This window comes from Pristis pectinata, chromosome 6 (assembly GCF_009764475.1).
Source record: "Pristis pectinata isolate sPriPec2 chromosome 6, sPriPec2.1.pri, whole genome shotgun sequence".
Lineage (NCBI taxonomy): Eukaryota > Metazoa > Chordata > Chondrichthyes > Rhinopristiformes > Pristidae > Pristis > Pristis pectinata.
The window spans coordinates 2,820,026-2,840,889 of record NC_067410.1 but is presented as its reverse complement, the minus strand read 5'-3'; the positions used below and the strand labels follow the sequence as shown (position 1 = coordinate 2,840,889).

General features: G+C 43.1%; 1 protein-coding gene across 4 annotated transcripts in view; it reads left to right on the top strand.

The window, feature by feature from the left end:
- Window positions 1-20,864, top strand: part of LOC127571264 (host cell factor 1-like) — an 80,956-nt gene that overhangs the window by 36,841 nt on the left and 23,251 nt on the right. Inside the window, exons 12-20 of one of the 4 annotated variants that reach the window (XM_052017501.1) lie at window positions 1,374-1,475; window positions 2,672-2,891; window positions 4,846-4,982; window positions 6,429-6,576; window positions 7,638-7,750; window positions 9,209-9,467; window positions 11,467-11,627; window positions 17,727-18,132; window positions 20,117-20,419. In XM_052017501.1, the coding sequence (XP_051873461.1) occupies window positions 1,374-1,475; window positions 2,672-2,891; window positions 4,846-4,982; window positions 6,429-6,576; window positions 7,638-7,750; window positions 9,209-9,467; window positions 11,467-11,627; window positions 17,727-18,132; window positions 20,117-20,419 (1,849 nt within the window). Of the gene's footprint in view, window positions 1-1,373; window positions 1,476-2,671; window positions 2,892-4,845; window positions 4,983-6,428; window positions 6,577-7,637; window positions 7,835-9,208; window positions 9,468-11,466; window positions 11,628-17,726; window positions 18,133-20,116; window positions 20,420-20,864 lie in introns of all 4 variants that reach the window. The other 3 variants (XM_052017500.1, XM_052017503.1, XM_052017502.1) reach the window with 3 other exon arrangements.

Here is a 20,864-nt window from a genome sequence, read left to right as displayed (position 1 = left end):
CGGTATAGAGCTGCATCATTACCTCACGGCTCTTAAACTCGATCCCTCCACTTATGAAAGCTAACACCCCATAAGCTTTCTTAACTACCCTATCCACCTGTCAGGCAACTTTCAGGGATCTGTGGATATGGACCCCCAGTTCCCTCTGCTCCTCCACACTGCCCAGAATCCTGCCATTAACTTTGTACTATGCCTTGGAGTTTGTCCTTCCAAAGTGTACCACCTCACACTTCTCCGGATTGAACTCCATCTGCCACTTCTCAGCCCAGCTCTGCATCCTATCAATGTCCCTCTGCAATCTTTGACAATCCTCTATACTATCCACACCAACCTTTGTGTCATCTGCAAACTTGCCAACACACCCTTCTACCCCCTCATCCAAATCATTAATAAAAAAATCACAAAAAGTAGAGGTCCCAGAACCAATCCTTGTGGGAGTATCTGTTCCACTTGATTGACTTCTGAATAATATCAGAACTAATGGGGCAAAGAGACAAAATTGTTGAATTTTAGTCCCTTTAATGCTCCCCCTGTGGGCCGTTTGATGACTCAGCGGTACAACGAGGGACTGAACAATCATCAAGTTGGCTGCTGTGTCTTCTAATAACAATAGTGACTCCGATTAAGAATGTTGAATTTTAACAGTAGTGACTCTGATTAAGAATGACTTAATTGGCTGTGAAGTGCTTTGGACATTATGAAATCAGTGCAGAAGGGTTAAGGTTAGATGCAAGTCTTTCATAATTTACCCTGGCTCATCAAAGGGAGGTTGGGCTAGAAGAACAGTTTGTATCACTAATTATGATGGAAAATAAAATATGATGTGTACTGGAGGTAAGTAACTGTCAAGTCAAGTTGAATTTATTGTCATCTGTACATGTGTGCACAGGTGCAATGAAAAACTTACTTGCAGCAGCATCACAAGCACAGAGCATCAGATGAGCAGCATTCATAAGAAAAACATAAATTAAACATGTACACTATTTTTACAAGAAAGAACATAATTAGAGTAAAGAAAAACAAAGTCTATTTTAGTGCAAAGTGATCAAAGTGGTAATAGTGTTGCAAAATTGTAGAGATTAGGGTTTTGCTGGTTGGTTAAAGGGAAGTAGCTGTTCCTAAACCTGGTGGTGTGGGATTTCAGGCTTCTGTACGTCCTGCCCAATGGTAGCTGCAAAAAAAAATGGCATGGCCCGGATGGTGGGAATCTTTGATAGATTTTGCTTTCTTGAGGCAGTACCTCCTGTAGATACTACCGATGGTGGGGAGGATGCCCGTGATGTATTGTGTGTTTTCTCTTGGATAGTGAAAGTACTGTAATGATTTTCTTAGTGTTTTACCTGAATTGTAAATCTTCACTCTTATTGTCCTAGATTTCCAACCTGGGCAAAGTGTTAACCCTACAAGCTAAACCAGGGCAACAGGCCACCATCTCAGGCGCAGGGTCCACTGGGCCACTTACACAGATCTTCCAGGTTGGCAAATTTCAAAACATAAGTAGTTTGTTTCCCTGTATGCGCTCTTGAAATAAGTTTACGGGAAAGGAAAACCTGTAATTATTGGTAGAAGGTGAGGTAACGTGGGAGTAACCTTTATGGATCAGTGGTATTTTCCTGCTTTCTAATTTCACACAGCTATAACATGGTGAAATTTATTTTTTTTATATATGTGCCTTTGGAAGCTCATCTGAATAAATCCAAGCCATCAACTCCTTGGGTTCTTCCTGTCAATTATATTTGGCCTTCACTTTTAGTTTGGGCATCTTGGGAACCATGAGTCCCCAATCTCTGGCCTAAACTGAGAATTGTGCAGTTTTACAGAACAGTGCTTGTGAAAGTAGAAAATTGCCAATGCACCAACCAGCCTGATTCCGTGCTTTATCCTACAAGGGACCCTCGGTTCTTCTCCCTTCAGAAGTTTAATTCAAAGGTCTCGTTCAAAAACCACAAGGGGTTTTGTTTAAATTTGACTTTCTAGAACGTAAAAGCTTTGTGTATTGAAAGGTGACCAAAATGCTGCCAATGGCCTCCTGCAATAGGAGTGCCTAAGCAAGCTTCTCATTTGAAAGCTCTGGGATCAAATATATGCCATGTTAGTTGGGTAGCGCCATCCCATATCTCAACACAAGGTAGTATCATGTCCCAGATGCCTTAATTTCATGTCACATTCTGTCCATCCAGTTTTAATTATAAAGAGGAGTGTGGAGAGACCAGTACAGACCTGTCCATGAAGCTTATAATAACTCTGACTTTTTGTACACTTTAAATGTTAGAATACTTGCAATTCCTGTGGGAGCCTCTCAAAAACCCATTGTGGAAGCCTTGGGGATACTGTTTTTTTGCCTCTTTTTGCTGCTGTGATTGGAAAAACTGTACCTAAAATCTGTTTAGATTAATATCAAGTTATACACCATGTAAAATATATATGTAATAATTTGCTGCTTTATGTTAGAACGTCTAATCTGCAACAATTAAAATTGTAATTTGCACATTGTTCTGGTTTACTATAACAATTTGCATTCATTCAATTCATTATGGAGTGGCTAAGTATTCTTGCAATTCTTCTATACGCATTTGTGGTGAAGGCTTTATGGGACCAGCCTACAAATTGCTTTTGTAATACTGAATTCATTCTCCTGATGGCTTGCTTGTATATTTTTAAATTTCAACAGACTAAAGGTCAACTGCCCCCAGGGGCCACCATATTAAAGCTCGTTACTTCTGCAGATGGGAAGCCTGCCACCATCATCACCACTTCCCAAGCAGGAAATGTGGGCCTTAAGCAGACACTCGTGAGCCTTGGCAACATATCACCTGCCTCTTCTAAACCAACAACCACCATTCTCAAAACTATCCCTATGTCTGCACTTATTTCACAGCCTAGTGCTACAGGTATGGAAGAGGGATAGATATTGATCTATTTTAATACAGGCATGTGTGTGTGTGTGTTGGATGAACCTGCTCCTTGGGAAATTGTTTTGCTCTTCTACCCTATTTATACAATGAAAAGGCAGCATTTCTCAAATTCCACTTTAACTTCCAACATTGGTTAGATTTCCTTTCCTAAAATGTGGTGCCTAGAACTGAGCACAATGCTCCAGTTATGGTTGAGCCAATGTTTTATAAAGGTTGTTCATGAATTACACACAAGAACATAGGAGGAGCAGGTGTAGATCACTCAGCCCCGCAAACCTGCTCTGTAATTCAAGGTAGAACGCCCTATGAACGTCCCAATGATAGTGATAACAAGAACCCATAGGGAGGAAGGAATCTGTCACTGGAGGAAAAAGTACTGTGCAAAGTAATGGGGCTGAAGGCCAACGAGTCTCTTGGACCTGATGGCCTTCCTCCTAGAATCTTGGAAGAAATGGCTGAAGATGTGGTGGATGCTTTGGTTGTAATCTGCCAAAATTCCCTGGATTCTGCAGAAGCCCCAAAGGAGTGGAAAACCAGAACTATAACACCACAATTCAAGGAAGGAGGGGAACGGAAAGCAGGAAATTATAGGCCAGTTAGCCTAACATCAGTCATTGGAAAATGCCAGAATCCGTTATTATAGAAAGAAAATCAAACAAGTTTATGAAAGTGAAATTGTGGTTAACAAATTCACTAGCATTCTTTGAGAAATTAACAAATATGTTAATAAAAGGGAACTAGTAGATTTGATTTCCAGAAGGCATTAAGTAATATGCCACATCAAGGTTACTGAACAAGATAAGAGCACAAAGAGTTGGGGTATTATGTTAGCCTGGATAGAGGATCAGCTAACGAACATAAAGCAGAGTGAGGGTACGTGGATCAATATCAGATTGAAGAATAGTAACTAGTGGAGTGCTAAGGGGATCATTGCTGGAGCCTCAACTCTTTACAATCTATATCAATGACTTGAATGAAGGGACTGTGTATACCACAGCCAAATTTGCCAATGATGCCAGGACAGGCGGGTAGCGAATCATAAGGAGGACACAGAGTCCGCAAAGGACAGGAAGTTGGCAGATGGAACATAACATGGAAAAACGTGAGGTTATCCACTTTGGAATCAAATTATTATTTAATCTTGCAGCAAACAGGATCTGGGGGACCAAGGATTCCATGTACTGCTTTAAGCACTGTGAGTCTGCCCTGTCTGCTCTCGGGTAGACGTTTAAAATATCATTACTATTGTGAAAGCAGAGAAAGGATTTTCTTCCCACTGGTCCTATCCCATGTTAATTTTTCAACCAAGCTGATTTAAAAATGGATCATCTCATCCCTGATGTTTTCTTGGTTGCCAAGCTCCCTGCATCAGTTTAAAAAGTAATTAAGACACAAGACTGCAGATGCTTGAACTATCTACGTTGGCTTCTTCTCTCTTGGTTCACGTTTCCTATCTCCTTGCCCACCTGGTCCCATCTGCCCATCGTCCCTCCTTTATCTGGCTCCACCTTTCACCTACCAGCCCCTGTCTCTACTCTACTCTCCCCCGCCTGGCTCCATCTGCCCATCATCCACTTCCAACCTACCTCCTCATCAGGTTCCAGCTGTCACCTCCCAGCCCCTGACTCACCCTTCCCTCTCACTTCTACATACTGGCCATCTCCCCTCTCAGTTCTGATGCAGGGTCTCGACCTGAAAGGTCAACCATTCTTTTACCTCCACGGATGCTGCTTGACCCGTTGAGCTCCCCCAGCAGTTTTTTTCTCGTTAGACGGGAATTAATTAGCTTTGGAATGTTGTGGTTGTGAAAGTCACTGTAGGAGTGTAACTCCCAGTGTGTATCCTTGAGCTGAGCTGATCAGTTGAAATTCATGTCTGAGAGTGCAGTGAGTAATCTTAATGTTACTGTTTTCCTTCCCTTATGTTTAAGGTGTCACGGGGAGTGCTGGCATGAAATCGCCAATTACAATCATCACCACAAAAGTAATGACATCTGGAACTGGAACACCAACAAAATTCATTACTGCTGTGCCTAAACTGCAGGCAGGGCAACAAGGACTGACCCAGGTTAGTGCCATTTACACACTGCTGTGAATAATATTTTAATTTAAATTGATTTCCTTTTTTTCCCTTTCTCTAAAGCGGTATGGTAACAATCATAACCATATTATTGGGTCAGGTATTTATCTTAAAAAGAAATTGTGAATAAGTTTTAATGTCAAATCCAGAAGGAGAAAGCCTGTTCTGTAGAATTTAACTCCGGTGGGGGAATCTTCTAATCATATCTGTGCACTTGGTAAGAAATGAAATGCTTGCCTTGGAGTTAGAGAAGCTTAGATGCACAGGATTGGTTCCTGAGATGAGGCTGTTCTCCTATGACAAGATGTTGTAGGATGCCCTGTACTCACTAAGGATTAAAAGAATGAGAAGTGATCTTATTGAAACAAAGACGATTCTGAAAAAGATTTACAGGGTAAATACTGCTAGCTTTTTTCCTCTGATGAGTGTATTTAGAACTAGGGCACATAGTCTCAGGAGAAGAGATCAGTACTTCAGAACTGAAAGAAGGGGAAAATTCTTTCAGAAATTGCAAATCTTTGTGATTCTTTACCGAGAGAGCTGTGGGTTCTCAGTGATTGGTACTGTTCATCGAGGAGTATGGGAAATGGAGCAGATTAATGAGGTAGAATATTAGCATATTCTTAAGGAATGGTAAATCAGGCATAACGAGCTAAGCAGTGACAGAGACAAGAAATTCTGCAAGTGCTGGAACCTGGAGCAATACACAAAAAAATACCGGAGGAACTCAGCAGGTCAGGCAGCATCCATGGAGGCCAAGACCCTTCATCAGGACTGGAAAGGAGCCAGAATAAGATGGAGGGAGGGGGAGGAATACATGCGGGCAGGGGGTAGGTTGGTGGGGGGAGGTGAGGTAGGTGGATGGGGGGGTGGGAGAAGATGCAAGAAGCTGGGAGATGATTGGTGGAAGAGGCAAAAGGCTGAAGAAGAGGGAATCCGGTAGGAGAGGGCAGTGGACCGTGTCAAGGAACAAGAAAAGTCCTGTCCTCTGCAAACAGTGGTTCCTGCAATGTTGCAGCCGGGGAGGTTGGCAGGAGGTATCTAGGTGGGAAGGTCTCTTTAATCCAATAACCTGTCATTCCAAATGAATGACTTTATCAAAGCAACCAAGTTCAGATCCAATCTGCTGTAAGTATGCTTTCTTCTTTACATATGTACATTTAGCAGGAAAATATCCCTCTTTCCCCAAGAATAGATCTGAACATTAATTGGCTGGCACTGTAGTGCAGTCTAAAACTGCCAACATTCCTGGAGAATAGGGTTCAGAGTCTTGAAAAGGATTCACTTTATTGTTTTAATTGTTTTGAAGATGGAAGCTAATATTCACTTGGTATTGCTTGTCTTCTATGTAATTAAGCAATAATACATTAACATGTTGTCTTGTATCTTCTCCCCACCCCATTCTCATGTTAATCCACCCTTCACATTGGGCAGGTATTGCTGAAGGGCACCGCAGGACAGCCTGGCACTATACTACGAACAATCTCTGGGACACCAGTGAGTGGTGTCAGGTTGATCACCCCAGTCACTGTATCTACCACAAAACCAGCACTCACTACTTTGGTAGTGAAAGGCACCACAGGTGTGTACTTATGCAATGCATGTTTTGTTCCATTGAGCTATCTATTGACACCATGTAAAACCATTTGAGCCCCTAACTATATTTCACTGACGATGAGGTTGTAGATGCTCGTGGGTAGAAGTTGTTTTGAGGATTTATTTGAATGGATGGGAAGTATGTGATCCACCAAGGTTGCAAAGTGGACACACAGTTCACCCATTACAGGACCAATATCATAAGGTCTTGTGTTTGATTAACCTGTGTTAACTGACATCCAAGTGACACTGCACTGGTCTCTGGTAAACATAGGCCAGTGGGTAGAGAGATACCAGCAAGAGTTTAACAAGATTACTGTGTGACCTACTCAAACATGTCTATGTTTGCTTTGACATTGGGCACAGTTGTAATGTCATCCACTGAGGAATAACTTTGTGTAGATAAATGATGTCTGCTTAGGACAGGTGGTGGATATCCAGGAGAGATTGGAGGGAGCACCCCTGATCCCACCAGGAGGCTTGGTACAGAAACTACCTTGTCATAGAATCATAGAAAGTACAGCACAATACAGGCCCTTCAGCCCACAATGTTGTGCCGACCTTTAAACCTCGCCTAAGACTATCTAAGCCCTTCCTCCCACATATCCCTCTATTTTAAATTCCTCCATATGCTTATCTAGCAATCTCTTGAATTTGACCAATGTACCTGCCTCCACCACCGCCCCAGGCAGCGCATTCCATGCACCAACCACTCTCTGGGTAAAAAAACCCTTCCTCTGATATCTTCCTTGAACTTCCCACCCATTACTTTAAAGCCAGGCCCTCTTGTATGAGTTGCCCTATTGAGCACAAGTTTGTTCCTATTGCTTCAGGTATCTCGTCAGATTAATAAATTAATGGAGATTGCAGAAACATAAAGGTGGGACTTACCCAAAAATTGATGGTTGGAGAAAAAAATCTACAAACATTTTACAAGGGTCTTGGGGCAATTTGGTTTTAATGTAAATTTTTTTTTGTTCAGCATTAGAATTGAGTGTAAATTGATTGTTGGTATTTCTATTGACTGCTTTTTAAATTGTTTATTAGATGTCAATACATTGGGCACAATGGGCACCACACTGGCAGGAGTGTCTACTGTATCGCCCACACTCAACACTCCCATTGCAACCCTTGGCGCCATCACCAACCTTACCGGCCAGGTAATCAGTGCATCCCCCAATACCTCTCAGAAACTCACTGCAGTAACTGGAAGCACTTCCACAGCTCCCATCATCGCTCTTCAGGTAGGAATTTAATTGGAGCAGGACTTCACTACACCCCTCATGCCCATCCCATCCCATCACATGCTGTGTTACTTTGAGCCCCAGAATGAAGTTACTTTTCAAGTGAATCCTTATTTTATTTCAGTGGGAACTTGATGCAGTGCACCACTGCAGATACCAGAAAATGTGGAGTATACCAACCTCCCCAACCCCTAGCCCCACCCACAAGAGATTAAGCAATCCATGGTTTTTTTCCTAAAAGACCTTGTTTTAATTTGGATTGTGAACCAGGAGCTGTTTTTTTTAACCAGAAACATATTCATGGAGTCATTTAAATCAACTCTGCATCCTGGATATTAGTCTGGCCAGTGCCTGCTTTTGGTGTTAGACCTTCAGAGCTCTTCAGTACAATGCTTTGAAATGCCCACTGATTTAAATAACTGGAATTTCATCTACCTTAGTGGCAAAGGCTTAAAATAATTGTTGTTGTGTAGTGACAAAAACAAGCATTGGACCTCTTATTTCTGCTGTCATTTGCCCTGACTAACTGTTAAACTGCAACCAACCAAGTATGGATCTAAAAATCTACTTGCTAGAGTGTTAAAAACAACAAATTTCATGACATGTTGGTGCTGATAAATCTGATTCTGATTCTGTGGAGCCAGCAGGAGCAGGCTTGGTTTTTAGTGCCATGGTCAACTACAGACAGGCTGTTTCTCTCCATCTCGATGTTTAATGAGGCCCAGAATCATGTGTACCTCCTCTGACCATTCAAGAGAAAGGAAGTAACCTGCTGTTTCCACTGGCTAATAACATAATACACTGAAATTCTTTTGGTTTCTAATTCCTTTCCTATTATTTTCTTTTCCCCTCCTTCACTTCCTCCCACCCCCCGCCCCGAACATAAATCCAAAATCATAATGCTTTTTTGTTAGTAATATTGTCAAAAAATACTGGTCAGATTTCAGCTTCATGAACTGTGTCTGTAACTGCGTCTGTCTGTGTGCATGTGCGCCCTGGGTGGTTCAAGCGTCGGCTTTTTGATGTATCTCAGCTATGCCCACTTCTGGTCTTGTGTTTATCCATACCTGCATCAGGTGCATTTGCATGGTTTCTTTCCTAGCACAGCTATAACACAACACCCACCTGGTTGAGAGTAGGTAGCTCAGCCTAGATCTGACACTTGTATTTCATATTATTGTTTGCAATGTGTTTACCCACATTTTTATCGAAGGAGTTCTCCAAAAGCTCCTTCTTTTCAATTCTATTGCTTGAACTTGGTCGTTTCTCTGTTCGTCTTACTGGGTTAAAATAGTTGAAGTACAATGACTTTTTTTTGCACGTCCTCTTTGTTTTCCCGCCTCTCACCCTTGTCTATCTGTGAATTTCTTCCAGCCTGCTTCTGAGCCAAACCGGGTGACGATCGTCGCTGCCCCCAGTGGCATGGTGACACAACAAGCCCAACAGCTCGTCAATTCAGGGTCCACTTTGATTGCAGCTTCTCGGGCTTCCACCGTGACATCAGACACTCAGACCCAGCAGCTTGAGTTGATAGAAGTACCGGTTAGGTGTTCGAACCCTCCACATGAGACGATGGAAACTAACACCACCAATACCTCTACAACCACCACAGCGAATATCGCAGCAAACCAGGGTGAGTGTGTAGCAGGAATTGGGGCAGTGAGAATCCTGTTTGTTTTCTGACATATTTTGTTCATCACTCTGGATTTCTTTAAACCATAAAATCAATTTTCTTCCCTCTCGTCATCACCTGTCTTGCTTTGTCCTCCTCTCCTCCCCCTGAGGTTACTGGGTGAGATTCCCTGGCATTGACATCTAATTTGCAGCTCACCCCCTACCCCAACCCCAATTCCTTCACAAAATAATTGTGTGTGGTGAGTCGCTTGCAAACTTCTAAAGTGGGATTGATAAATTTTGGGCCATGGGTATCTAGCATTAGGAGGGAAAAGAACATGGGAAATAAATTTGGATGCAGGCCATTTTAAGATAAGATCTTTATTAGTCACAAGTACATCCAAACTCTCATTTAAATGCATCTTTTGTGTAGAGTGTTCTGGGGGCAGCCCACAAGTGTCGCCACGCTTCCGGCACCAACATAGCATGCCCACAACTTCCTAACCTGTACGTCTTTGGAATGTGGGAGGAAACCGGAGCACCCAGAGGAAACCCACGCAGACACGGGGAGAGCGTACAAACTCCTTACAGACAGTGCTGGCTCCACTATTCAATATGATCATGGCTGATCTTTTACCTTGGTGCCTCTTTCCTGCACTAACCCCATGTCCTTTGATGGAGTTAAGGAAAAGTAGATCAGTCTTGATCTAATTGAATGGTGCAACCAGCTTAGTGGCTTCCTTTAGACTCATTTCATCACATGTGGGCTTGTCAATGATGTGTTATATATATTTGTGATGAGGAATTATCCAAAGGGAGGCCAAATGATGAAGTTTGATGCATTTTATGGGTTTTTGTTCATTCATTCATGAGATAGGGTTGCAGAAAATAGGATCAAGAGTAGGCCATTAAGCCCTGCTCTACCATTCAATATAGTCATGACCAATTATCCACTTCAGTCCCCTGTTCATGCTGTGTTCCCATGTCGTTTGATTTCTTTAGCATTTAGAAATACATCCACCTCCTTCTTAAACATCATTAATCCTGGCCTCCACTGCCTTCTGTGGTTAAGAATTCCACAGGTTCACACCCTCCGGGTAAAGAAATTTTTCCTGACCTCTGTTCTAAATGGCATATCCTGTATCCTGAGGTTGTAACCTCAGTTGTGGCTTCCTCATAAGGAACATCTTCCCTGTGTCTAGTCTGTTTTAGAATTTTATGAATTTCTATGAGATCCCCTCTAATTCTTTTAAACTTGAGTGAATACATCTAATCAATCCACTCTTTCCTTGTGTTAGTCCTGCCCTCCTGGAAATCAGTCTAATCAAACTTCGTCGCACTCCCTCCATGGCAAGAACATTCTTCCTCAAGATAAGGAGCCCAATAATTCCAAATGAAGCCTCATCAAGGCCCTGCAGCAAGACGTCTTTGCACCTGTACTCAAATCCTCTTGTAATGAAAGTCAACATATCATTTGCCTTCCTATCTGTTAGCTGCACCTGATCTGCCTCCTTTCCATGACTGGTGTGCACAGACACCTAGGTTCTGTTGTGCCTCCCCTCTCCACCAATCTATCGCCATTCATATAATTGGTCTCCATTTTTTTTCCTACCAAAGTGGATAACCTCACATTTACACACTATACTGCATCTGCCCACTCGCTCAGCTTGTCTCTTTACATCTTCCCCAAGCTTTGTGTCGTCTGTATTACGCTTAGTTCTCGGCCTGCCACCTGGTAAAGGACCCATTCTTGTTTCCTGTGGATGTTGCTGTCTATTGTTCATCCCGAATTGCACACCAACTGAGAGTCAACCACATTGCCAGACTGCGTACAGATAATACCTTGCCATCTCCTGAACAACATTACTGAACCAAATGGGGCTTTCATTACAACTAAGTGGTGTAATGGTTATTGTTACAGAGGCTGCAATGTGCTGAATTGTCTTCGAATAACATTGAAGCTATGCTTAACCTAATTTTCTGTTTCCCTATCTCTTATGTCTCTCCACATTTTGCAGTCCAGCCTCCCGCCCTGAATGCTCAAGGTCTCCCTGAAAGTGTGCACGGTGAAACTGCAACAGCAGGGACGACTAACACTGCAACCACTGCATCTACAGCTCAGAGTGGGGCAGTCACCATGGTAACGCAGTCCACACCTGCGCCTGGCCCCTCCACACAGGTAGGAAAGGGAGAGCCTTTTGGGGATATGATGCCACATGGGAAACAGGCTTAAGATTATGAGGGGCATAGATTAGAATGGACAGCCAGCACCTTTTTCCCAGGGCCGCAGTGGCCAATACCAGAGGACATCCGTTTAGGGTGAGTGGAGGAAAGTTTAGAAGAGACGTCAGAGGTAGGTTTTTCACACAGCGTTGGGTGCCTGGAATACACTGCCGTGATGGTGGTAGAAGCCTTTACGATAGGGATAGTTAAAAGACTCTTAGACAGGCACATGGATGTAAGAAAATGGAGGGTTATGGGCTGTGTAGGAGGGAAGGGTTAGATTGATCGTGGAGTAGGTTTGTACAGGTCGGCACAACGTCGTGGGCCAAAGGGCCTGTACTGTTCTATGTTCTAAACCTCAATTAAATCATGGACAGCCTCTGGATGGTTTCCTCCTGACACAAAGTCTAAGCTGGCACTTCATTATTTGAGAATGTTGCACTGTCAGGACCAGCCTTTGGATATAACATTGGGCCGTGTAAAAGTAAAGATCAGGTGCCACCTTTTGAAGAGCATGGCATTGCCAAGTGTGGTCAGTCCTTCTACCTCAACCAGTGCCATCAAGAAATATGATTAGTATCACTTAATTTAAATTTGTTTTAAACCTGCAGTTCTGAGAGGCAGTTGCATTCATCGTATACTTGCCTTCATTAGCTGGAGCATAGAATGTAAGACCAAGGAGATTATGTACCACTTTATATAACATTGATTAGGCCCACAGCTTGGAGTATTGTAGGAAGTTCTTGTTACCAAAAGGGTGCAGAGGAAATTTACCAGGATGTTGCCTTTGATGGAGTGTTTCAATTATGAGGAGACACTGTATGGGCTGGATTTCCTTTCCTTGGAGCAGGGAAGTTGGGGTGGGGGGGGGGGGGGGGGGGGGGTGGGTGGGAGGGGATCCTGACAGGTATACAACATTATACATAGGCAGTGTAGATAGGAGGAGACTTTTCCCCTTAGCAGTTACCCAAATCTGGAGAGCATAGGTTTAGGGTTAACGGGTAAGAGGTTTGGAGGGAATTTGAGTAAACTTTTTCACCCAGAGGGTGGTTGTAATCTGCAACACACTGCCTGAGTGGCTCGTGAAGACTGGTATTCTCACAAAATATAGTAAGTACCTAGACAGGCACTTGAATCAACAACATATTAAGGCTAGGGACCAAGTGCTGGCAAATGGGATTAGTATAGAATAGAATGTGTTGGGCTGAAGGGCCTGTTTCTGTGATGTATCATTCTGTGACTATTTTACTTGCTAACTTTTTGCCTATTGACTTAAACTATCAGTAACCATCTGTCAACCATTTGTATCCTCCTCAGAGCTTGCCTTCCCACCTATTTATACGTCATCCACACATGTGGCCACATTACATTTGCTTCCTTGATCCAAGTCATCAATATACGCCGTTGCAATCCCAGCACTAATCCCTGTGGTAGCCCACCCTGGCACAGATTGCCATAAAAAAAAATTACCCCCTTATTCCTAATCACTGCACCCTGCCTGTTAGCGAGTCCTTTATTCAATATGATACCTGGAACACCATGGGCTCTCGTCTACTGACTTAACCTTTTGTGAGGCACCTTGTCAAACACCTTCTGGAAGTCCAAATACGAAATATCTACTGGTTCCCTTCTCTCCACTCTGGTTGTGGATTCCTCAAGAATCTCTCAATTTGTCAGGGAACATTTCCCCTTCATGAAACCATACTGACTTTGTTTGATTAGATTATCATGTTTGAAATGTGCTGCTTTTACTTCCTAAATTCATTCTAACAACTTTTTAACAATGGTGTTAGGCTCATTGGCCTATAGTCATCTGTCTATTTGAATAGATGTCACATTGGCACTCTTGTATTCAGCACCAGTATTCCCATATAAGATTCTACAGCTGCATGGCACCAATGCAAGTTCAGAATAGGACAGCATTCTGTCACATAGCTGTAAATAAGTAGGTGACCTCTTTGCTTTCCAGTTGTGTTGTTTAATTTCTGAAATACTTCAGGCACTGGCTTTGATGTCTGCCTTCAAGAGGAGTGGCTGAGAGCCGTGTTGGGCACACTGTTGACTCTGTAACAGAGAAGAAGTGCCAAAATAAATCTGCTGCTATTCTGGATTATCCGTCAATAATATATAATCCCTTTCAAACCCAGCAGCCTAACAGTTTAAGGCCAGGTACAGGTGATGCCTGAAAGGACAAACTAGACAAAAATCTCTAAGCTTGAAATTATTTGAATGTATAACCTTAGTTTGGAAAGGTGAGGCTTACATTTGGGTAGTGTCTTTAAGGGTATGTCAAAACATTTACATCCAGTGAAGTACTTCAGAAATGTAAGCACTGTTGCAATAATTGAAGTGGCAGGTAATGACCACATAATCTCTTCTGGTGCTGTTTGCCAGGACACCAAAGGTAATTCCCCTCTTTCTGAAATCATGTGGGATCTTTCTCCACCTTCAAATGATCCTACCTGAGATGTCAATTTAACAACTCGCCCAAAAGATGGCATATTTAACAACACACCCTCAGTACCGCAGTGAAGTGTTAGCCTATATATTTGTACTCGCGTCTCTGGGGTGGGGGAAGGTGCTTGAACTGGTGCAGGTGTGTTGCATTGAGCCACAGATGGAAATTCCCAGTATTCTCCTGGGAATACCGAAGAAGTGTGGGTAAACCTGGGACCAAGAATTATGCACCATCAGTATAGGCGATTGGAAGAATTACTGAGCCTATTCCTCTTGTGAAGCAGGATTTTTCAGTGACTTACTTACTTTTTATTGGTGCGGTAGGGAGAAGTCTGTTTCTGAACAAAAGATATAGACTCAACAGTAGGCAATTCAGCCTTTCACATCGGCACACACATTCAGTAAGATATCAGCTATTCTTTTAGCTCCCTACCACTTTCCTACACTAACTCCATATCCCTTGTTTCCTAGAACTGTTGATCTGTCCAAAATATACTCAGCGACTGATCCTCCACACCCTTTTGGGTAAAGAATTCATGGTTCACTCCCCTGTCGTTTAAGATATTTCTTCTCAGTTCTACCCTGAATGATGATCCTTGTTTTAAGACTGTGATTCCTGGTTCTAGACACCCCAGCCAGGGGAAGCATGAATTCTGCATCTACCCTGTCAAGCCCCATTAAGAAGTTTATGTTTAAACGAGACCTCCTCTCATTCTTCTAAATACGAGGGTACAGGCCTAGTATGCTTAATCTCGCTTTGTATGGTAAACTCTTGATCCCAAGAATCAATCTGGTGATCCTCTGCACTCGCTCAATCTTATGTATATCCTTCCCTAGGTAGGGAGACGAGATCTGTGCACGAACTTCCAGTGCTGTCTCACTGGGATTCGTATATAATTGGAAAAAGGTGTCTATTATTTTCTTGGAATTCTCTTGCAATAAAGGTCCCCTTACTTTTTGCCTTACTGAACGTGACAGCCAGGTTCCTCTGAACAACAAAATATTTCTATATATTCTCCTTGGAGCGACGGAGGATGAGGGGGGGCCTGATCGAGGTGCATAAGGTGATGAGAGGCATTGATCGTGTGGATAGTCAGAGGCTTTTTCCCAGGGCTGAGATGGTGGCCACAAGAGGACACAGGTTTAAGGTGCTGGGGAGTAGGTATAGAGGAGATGTCAGGGGTAAGTTTTTTTTTACTCAGAGAGTGGTGAGTGTGTGGAATGGGTTGCCGGCAACGGTGGTGGAGGTGGATACGATAGGGTCATTAAAGAAACTTTTGGATAGGTACATGGAGCTGAGAAAAATAGAGGGCTATGGGTAAGCCCAGTAATTTCTAAGGTAGGGACATGTTTGGCACAGCTTTGTGGGCTGAAGGGCCTGTATTGTGCTGTAGGTTCTGTATGTTTGTATACTTAAATAATCAGCCTTTCTACCATGGCTAACCTCACTTTTCCAAAATATATTCCATCTCCCATGTCCTTGTCTATTTACTTAGGTCCCCTGTAGCCCCTCAGTATCCTTCTTGCAGCCCACAATGTCATCTAACTGAATCACTTGGTCCCCTTATGCAAATCATTAACATAAATTTGTGAACAGCTTGCATCCCAATGGTTGCACTTCCCAATCAAAAAATAGTCCACATTCCTACTGTTATCTGTTAGTCAATGAACCCCTAACCCACAGCAATATATATTACCCCATGGCAATACATTACCCCAGTAGTGTGCAATCTAATTTTGTGTAATAATCTGTGATAAATATTGAAGGCCTTGTGGAAAACCTAATTACACCATATCACTGATTTACCAACGTCCTGCTAGTTATAATTTCAAAACATTTCCAACAGAATTCCCCTTCCTTGCCATGTAGCTGATTTATCTTGAATGAGAATACTTGCTGCACTTTCTATACTTATGAAGGTTCTCCCCTGTTCTCAGTTCTCTATAACTACTGTATGCTTTTATTATCCAAAGTCAAGTTTATTGTCCTATACACAAGTACATGTATGCACAGGTGCACTGAAAGACTTACTTGCACCAAAATCACAGGCACATAGTATATAAGCAGCATTCACAAGAAAAACATTAATTTTTACAAGAAAGAACACAATTAGTTCAAAAAAAGAAGTCCATTTTAGTGCAAACCCATGGACTTGCTATCCTTGCATTTCGCCTTATGAGAACAGGTTGGCCCTAAACTCTCTACTTCCTCAGGAGGCTAAAGAAATTCAATATGTCCCCTTTGACACTCACCAACTTTTATTGATGCACCACAGAAAGCATCCTATCTGGATGCATCACAGCTTGGTACAACAACTGCTCTGCCCACAACTGCAAGAAATTGCAGAAAGTTGTGGACACAGCTCAGCACGTAACGGACACCAGCCTCCCCTCCTTGGACTCTGTCTTTACCTCTCGCTGCCTTGGTGAAGCAGCCAACATAATTAAAGACCCCACCCACCCACCCGGGACATTCTCTCTTCTCTCCTCTCCCATCAGGCAGAAGATACAGGAGCCTGAGGGCACATACCACCAGGCCCAAGGACAGCTTCTATCCCACTGTGATAAGACTATTGAACGGTTCCCTTATATAATGAGATAGATTTTGTCAGGGTCCACCTTGTTATGACCTTGCATCTTATTGTTTACCTGCACTGCACTTCCTCTGTAGCTGTGACACTTTACTCTGTACTGTTACTGTTTTTACCTGTACTACATCAATACACGCTGTACTAACTCAGTGTAATGCACTCTGTAATGAATTAACCTGTACGATCGGTACACAAGAAAAGTTTTTCACTGGACCTCGGTACAAGTGACAATAATAAACCAATACCAATATTTCACTTTCAACTGACTTCCACTTGTCAAATGTAGACTTTTGTATTGTCCAATGATATTTAAATCAGGCTCCCCAATTCATAACTTTAATTTCCAGACCACTCCTATCTCTTTCCGTAGCTGCATTGGTCACTATCTCCAAAATACTCTCCCACTGACACTTCAGTCAACTTGCCTCGCTACATTCCATAGGTCCAGTACTGACTCCTCAACCATGTCTATCTACATACTGGCTTAAAAAGCTGCAATTTTAAAAATTCCACTGTTTCCATCTCCATCACCCCCCCCCCCCCACCCCAATAAGCCTTTTGTGGGAGTGTGATTGTCCTGGTAGGTTGACAGAGGCACATATCAGTGTAAATTGGTCTGTATACACGTTCACACTTGCACTCCCACCATTACGTTATGTTCAGTAATTTTAATCACAAGGAATGATTTTTAAATTATTTGAAATTCAAAGTTTTCATTTTCACCCTCTTTCCTTCACCCACAATCAATTTAATGAACCAAAGTGAAAGTCTAATGAATATTCAGATAGCAGTGATATGTCTAGCCCTCTGAGTTTATGGATCGTGAAGAGCTGAAAAATAGGCGCTTGAGATTTCGGGGTTAATTTCTTTGTGAATGTTTCCTCGTGCTTTAACTAACTCGTGTTGTGATTAAATTACAACTGAAATGAAGTCCAGGTCTTCTATGTCGCAATAAGATAATTAAGAGCAAACCACTGAGGTCCTTTATTATTTCTCCGTCCCCTCAGGCGGTCCCATTGACTGAAGCTCAACCTAATAATGATGAGCAAGGTTCCGTGGTGACGATGGGTCACACGATTTTACAGATTCTTCCTGCCAGCTCTTCAGGAGCAACAGCCAACATCACATTAGCTCCTCAGACAGCACCAGAAGGAGTTCAGATGCCCAGTACCCCAGCAGTGCAATCACTGCAGCCCCAGTCCTCTGTCGGCCTCCAGCAGGACCAGCTCCTTCCTCCCCGTGAGCTGCTGGCTGACAGCCGGCCTGAGACCCTGGCTGACTTGGGGCTGTCCCCCGAAGAGCTGGCTGTAGCAGCGGCTGCAGAGGAAGCAGCTCGCTTGGCATTACTGGATGAAGAAGCCAGGGCAACGACGACGGCACCAGCGGTGGCTCTGGCATCTAATGAGGCTACAGGTAGGTGTGTGCTGGGCACCCAGCTAGCAAGCAGTAAGTATAACACTGCATTATTAAAAGTGACCAAGTTAAAACTGTTGTCCTAACAGTTGAATGCAAATAGTGCAAATAGCATGGGGCTCCAATTTATAGGATTGGCTGTGATTGTAATCTCCTCAAATCAGTCATAGCGCAATACAACATGGAAATGGGTCCAACTGTCCCATGCCAACCAAGATGCCCATCTAAGCTAGCCCCATTTGCCCATGTTTGGTCCATATCCCTCTAAACCTTGCCTATCCATGTACCTGTCCAAATGTCTTTTAAATATTGTTAATGTACCTGCCTCAACCACTTCCTCTGGCAGCTCGTTCCTTGTACGGACCACCCCCTGTGAGGAAGTTGCCCCTCACATCCCTTTTGAATCTTTCCCTTCTCATCTTCGACCTATACCCTCTAATTTTTGATTCTCTTTCCTGGGAAAAAGACTGTGTGCATTCACTCTGTCTCTGCCTCATGATTTTATTACACTGTTGCTGATCAATACAGGAGCAAGAGGAGGATATTTAGACGCTCAAGCCCATGCCATCATTCGACTAAATGATTACCTTAGCTCCACTTAAGAACCAGTTCCATATCCTTTGACATCCTTGCCTAACTAAAATCTGTCATTACTTACCTACCATCCTAATGGGGAGAGAACCAGCTCTTCCCGTCTTTTGTGTGGAAGAGGTATTTCCTCACTCCTCTCTTAGGATGGCCTAGGTATTATGTTAAAATAATTCTGTATTCTCCATTCTTAAGCTAGGCCAAACCTTTTTTATTTTTAAAATGCTTTAAATTGTAATTATAATCAGCCTTTGGTCTTCTACACTCAAAAGAATATGAGCCTAGTATTTAAAACTTAACCATTCTAACTAGGATGTAATTCCATTCTAACTAGGATGTAATTCCAGTGAATCTGCTCTGCATTCTGTCTAATGCCAGTATATTTTTCTTGGGGTATGTTGCCTCAAACCAGGTGTACAACAGTTGGAGTCTGACCCAATGCTTAGCGCTGAAGTGTGTCCACTTGAGGCATGGTTACAGAGCACACCCTCTCTGTGGAATTGTATGCCATCTGAGAGGATGAGTGCAGAAAGGGTGATTGCTAATTGGGTTTCATGCAGAGATGGGTAATGACGCAAGTTGCCCGCTTCAGCGACTACGGGAATGAGTCCATTCAGAGAGGCCTTGCCCTTTCAGGCAAGCAGGATGAAGTTAACTGTTACTAAGCTTTGGCTAGGCATCCTTCACTCTGTCTGGAGTGTTAGCCCATGAGATATAGGAGCAGAATTAGGCTGTTTGACCTATCCAGTCTGCCCTGCCATTCAATCATGGCTGGTTTTTGTTTTAACCCCATTCTCCTGCCCTTCTCCCCGTAACCCTTAACCCCCTTATCTATCAATCTCTGCCTTAAGTACACTCAATGACTTGGGCTCCCCAGCCATCTGTGGCAACAAATCCCACAGATTCACCACCCTCTGGCTGAAGAAATTCCTCCTCATCTCCGTTCTAAGGGCATGTCCCTTTATTCTGAGGCTGTGTCCTTTTAAGAGATGATGTGAAAGCACTGTTTTTAAAGTTCCTCCAGCACACACACATTTCACTCTCTCTTCATTCGGCTCTACAATTGCCCTGTACACCTGCAGGTGAGATCAGTTATAAAGAGACAGTTGGAGGAGAAACCCTGCAAATGGCATAGCAGGTATCTTCAATCATTCTAGCCTTCGATTCTTCAGTGTAGAATGGGGAAGAACACCATTGACTTCCATTGTCATTTCTTCTGGAAGTTGTGCACTCAAGATATTAATCTGTCTACTGCTCCTCATCTCTCTTAATTTCCAGCATCCTTCGATTTTTTTTTGTGACTTTTTGCCTGGTAAATGACTAGCCAGTTTTAGTGCGCATTGATCTTATAACTAACTCAAAACTGCAGCAATTTTCTCCCCTCTTTAAAATACAGCAAGGGAAGAGCCAATGGAAACCTCATCAGCAGATTTGGCAACAATGCAGCCAGCACAGCTTTCTCACCAGGCTCTGCAGACACTGGTGTCCCTGCAGTCTATTGTACCGTTAGCTGAACTTGCACAGCAGGACATAGAAAGAGCAGGCCAGCAACAGGCTTCAGAGAGCAACCAACCCTCCCGGCTAGCAGAGGCTCTAGCACCAGCAGATAGTCTCAATGATTCTACCTCGGAGACCAATGGGCCTCAGGAACTGGCCAACACTGTCTCAAGTGTTCAGCTGCCCATTCTGAGAACCACGGGTAAGTTCAGCAAAAAAAAACATTTCTCCTCCTCCCCCCTCGCTTCTGTTTTGATGCAAAATTCTTTCCCCTGTATCCTAACTTGTGCATCGACTTCTGTGCACGTTCTGCGTTAGCAACTACTCCAATTTTAAAGTTTTCAGTCTGGTTTTCAAACCCCTCCATGACCTTTGCCCACCGACACCCTCCATCTCTTTAACAACTGCTAGCTTTATAGCTCTCCAGGATCACAGTAAACTTTCATCTCTGGCTTCTTGAGTATCTCTGATTTTTGATGACTTCACCCTAGTTAACAAAACCCTAGTATTTTTCCTCTAAACTTGTCTACCTCACTAACCCTCTTCCTCTCAGGCAATCTTCAAAGCCTGTCATCTATCCTTTTTTTTCATTAAGCTTTGTTTTGAGTAAGGATCTTTGGTTGTGGTAGTAAGTCAGGATTCGATCA